The sequence below is a fragment of the Belonocnema kinseyi genome, chromosome 1 (assembly GCF_010883055.1).
Source record: "Belonocnema kinseyi isolate 2016_QV_RU_SX_M_011 chromosome 1, B_treatae_v1, whole genome shotgun sequence".
NCBI classification, from domain to species: domain Eukaryota; kingdom Metazoa; phylum Arthropoda; class Insecta; order Hymenoptera; family Cynipidae; genus Belonocnema; species Belonocnema kinseyi.
Window position 1 is genome coordinate 85374061 of NC_046657.1, and position 3988 is coordinate 85378048.

Sequence of the window (3988 nt, forward strand, 5' to 3'; positions counted from 1 at the left end):
GTTTTAAAAAGTTCAAAATATTTCGCAAAATTTTTTAAACAATGCCCACAGTTTTCATAAAGATTCCAAACATTTCAATGATTTCAAAAATATTACCAAATATTTTACAAAGATTTCCAATGATTTGACAAAATTGCAAATCATTCCCGAAGATTTCATGAAGATTAAATTTCAAAGATTGCACAAAAACTATAATGATTTCTCAAAAATTTTAATAATTTTACAAATATTACCAAATATGTTAAAAATATTTTAAATATAAACTCAACTGATTTCAGAAAGGTTTTACCTATTTCAAGGATTACAAAGAGATAAAGATTTCATTGGCTTCCCAAAGATTTGACAAAGCCTTCAAGGATTTCGAATGGGTTTCAAAGGTTTCAATTATTTCTTAAAGATTTTAAAAAGATTCAAAAATATTACTAAATATTTCTGAAAGGTTTCTCAAGATTTCAGAAGTTCTCTAACAAAGAAGATGCAGTTTCAATCCGAAAAGATCAAATTTTTCTTTTAAAAAATAAATGTTCAGTCAGAGATTTTAACACTTGACAAAATAATATGACAAGTAAGACAACCAAATTGTTGAATATTTAAACGAAATCGATGAATTCTCTGAAAAACAGTTTATTTGTTTTTTTGCGAAAATATGAATTTTTAACCAAAGTGAACCACGAAAGATCAATTTTCAACTTGAAATGGAATAGTTAAATATTCAATTATAAAATTTACTTTACAATGAAAAAACTATCTTCCCGTTTAATAATAGATTGTAAACTGTCTACATTTTTTAAATGTTCAAAGAAAATTCTTGTAGCTACACAAGTTATTAGCATTCATAAAACTGACAGGTTATCTTATTTATATAATCACGACTTAAGAAAATGTTTTAGATAAAATAAAGTGGATTTTTATTATTATATTCGACTTTATCTTTCCGCCTGCAATTTGAAAACATGGAAGCTGAAGAGTTCAATTTGGGAAAAATCCCATTTTCTTATTCTTTCCAATTAATTTCTTCTCAGGAACGATGCAAAATATTATTAAAGGGCATTTTGTACTAGACGTTATGTTTTATTTTGTTTAGAATTTTTTAAAGTGTGCCCAACTGTTTTAGTAATATGTTGAATCTGTCTTTTTTTGTAAGAAAAATGCGAAAATTCAAATATTTGAAGAAAATAAATTCTTGTTGGTACAAAACTAGTTTGGACCGCATAAAAATCTCATGATGTTTTCCTGATGGAAGCGCAAACTTCCCAAGAAAATGCCAAAAAATTTAATTTGTGGTATTAGTGACAGTAAGATCTTTATATTTTCAAAAAATATGTTGTTTTGTTAATTTTGAACCTTTTTGATATTTTCCAATAGACTTCTAAGAGAATAATAAACCTCACCAGGATCTCAAAGGAAAACTTGACAGGTTTAAAGAAAGAATTGGTGTTTTTTGAAAATCCAACATCAAAATTTATATAATCTTAACTTTGCAGAAATTACGTTTTCTCAGATTAAAAAAATGCGTGTGGCCTAATTTCCTCTAAAAAAACCACATAGTTTCTCATCAAGGAATCAGTATATTTCAAGAAAAAAAGTGGTATCTATTTTTGTTTAGTGCTTTATGGATATCTTCTGCTGGATTGATACTTATCTACTCGGTCAATTTTCTGACCGGTATGGTTTTGTATAGTGTTTATAAAAATTGCGACCCTCTGAGAGCTGGTCAAATTTCTGCACAGGACCAGTTGTTACCACTCTACGTGATGAATTTTATGAGCAGTTTGAAAGGAGTGCCTGGATTTTTTGTTGCTGGTATATTTGCAGCTTCATTCGGGTTAGTAAATATTATTATTATACAATAAAATACTCTTACGATAAAATATGAAAACTAGATAAATATTTCAGAGCACAATTTTTAAGTAAATTTTAATTAATGAAAGAAATTTGTATTCCATAATATTTTACAATTATATTTAAGATCTTCCCACTTCGCTCAAATGCAAAACGAACCACAGAACTTGCAATTTCCGGTTGGGTGCTTTTCAAATTAAGCTATTAGAGAGATCGAAAAAAATCTTTTTTCAGAAGTATGCGCTATCTCAAGCCAGGTGTTACATTTATGATACAGTTAATTTAAAGGAATCTGTATTATCACCAGAGGTAGTTACTATTGACCATTGTAGGTGGCATTTCATAATCTGTGAAAATATAAACCAAAACTATCGATCAAGTTAACTCTTCAAATAACAGAAAATACTTAGCGTCATTGTTTAACAGATGGAAAATAAATTTTTTTTTATTTTAAATTATATTTTTCGGAAAAAAAGATCTTCTCACTTCGCTCCACTGGAAAGTAACTACCTCTTATGATAATAAAGATTCGATTACATTATTCCTAATATCTACTATGTAAAATAAATAAAAGCAGGGGCAATATTTTTGTTGATTAATAGAAATTGACGTCGAACTTTTGAATTGCTATATTAATATTTTTGTATAAAATACTGACGATCAAACCGTTGTATTTTTTATTTTTTTATTTTTTCAAATCTGGGGATCGAACTTCTTTGGACTCAGAAATTAGATAGTGAACAGATGCAAAGTCTTAAAATTAATTATTAAAAAATTTGCAAATAATAATTTAGTTATTTTTAATTTAACAATTCAGAATCTCTGTGTCTGAGTGACCCCAGTCATGAAGAATTTTCTTCAAAAAGATGTATATAATTGTAATTTTCTATAAGGATCACCTAAGCTGTTAAAAATACTTAAAAGGAAATCCATATTTATAAAAAACCTACAATTAATGAATAAGAAAAATTCTAATTCTTTATGTTTAAATGGCAAACAAAAACGACAGCCTCCCCCTATCATGAACACAGGGTTTCCGACAATAATAGTTTCAAAATATCTATAGTTTTAACATGTTGATATAATTAATTTGATGATTGGATAATAAATAACTTCAAAAGTTTGAATTTTATTAACTGGCAGCCCCCTGTTTGATCAAAAATATTATTTTGTCCGAAATTTTTCAATCAAAAATATTACTACAGTGAAACTCTTTTATAGCGCCGATTTTGGGGCTGACCTTGAGTGGGAACTAACTCATTGTAGCCCGATCCGCTTTTGTTTGTTCACCCGTGAATGCTCGTCTGAGTGACAACCGCAGACCCCGCGGCCCCCGCACAGTTCCTGTTATACCTACCTACGGCGCTGCTTCAATTCTCGGAATGGCTATAGAAGGGAGGGCTATTAAAGTATTTCACTGTATATCGAATATAATTTACTGTGTTTCAGTACTGTGGCTAGTGCACTTAATTCGCTGGCTGCAATTGCAGTAGAAGATGTTTTACTTGGATTATTTGATATAACTATACCAGCACGGAATGGCGCATTTTATGCTCGATGGATTAGTATATTATTTGGAACAATTAGTTTCGCCCTGGTGTTTGTTGTTGAACGACTTGGAGGGATACTTGAGGTAAATATAAGATTTATTATTATAATTAATATTATAATTCATGATAATCAAATAATAAAGATCTTATTTTACTTCTGCTGACAAAAGAAGAAAATTGTTCCTGGCATCATTCTATTTTATTTTTTCGAAGTTAGGGTGGCCCAAAAATGCATTGTAATTTTTTTTTCTCGAATTTGTATACACATCGCCCGGAACTTTATTCAGATTCACGCGAAAATAAATACACTTCTTTGTTTTGAAGAAAAAATTATAATTAGAGGTGGCGCAAGTCCCATAAAGTTTAATATATATTTCCCATAAGAAAGTCAAAAAATGGGTTTTCAGAGTATTTGATTTTTAATAATATTATTTTTAAATAATGCTAGAAGTTGCAGTTAAAGTAAATCATTATTATTAATAACAATCCTCATCTATTGTTGAGTCCCATGTTCATACATTTTAATTTCATCTCGCTCTTCTTATATAGATAGTTTCTAAATAGTTTACTACCGAATTTTCTCACGTAGCGAAACA

At 28.9% G+C, this 3988-nt stretch overlaps 1 protein-coding gene across 1 annotated transcript in view; it reads left to right on the forward strand.

Moving 5' to 3' along the window:
• The window catches only part of LOC117178545 (sodium-coupled monocarboxylate transporter 1-like), a 30574-nt gene that overhangs the window by 17405 nt on the left and 9181 nt on the right, over positions 1-3988 (forward strand). Inside the window, exons 6-7 of the mRNA XM_033369976.1 lie at positions 1607-1825; positions 3292-3475. Coding sequence (XP_033225867.1) covers positions 1607-1825; positions 3292-3475 — 403 coding nt within the window. The remainder of the gene's footprint in view (positions 1-1606; positions 1826-3291; positions 3476-3988) is intronic.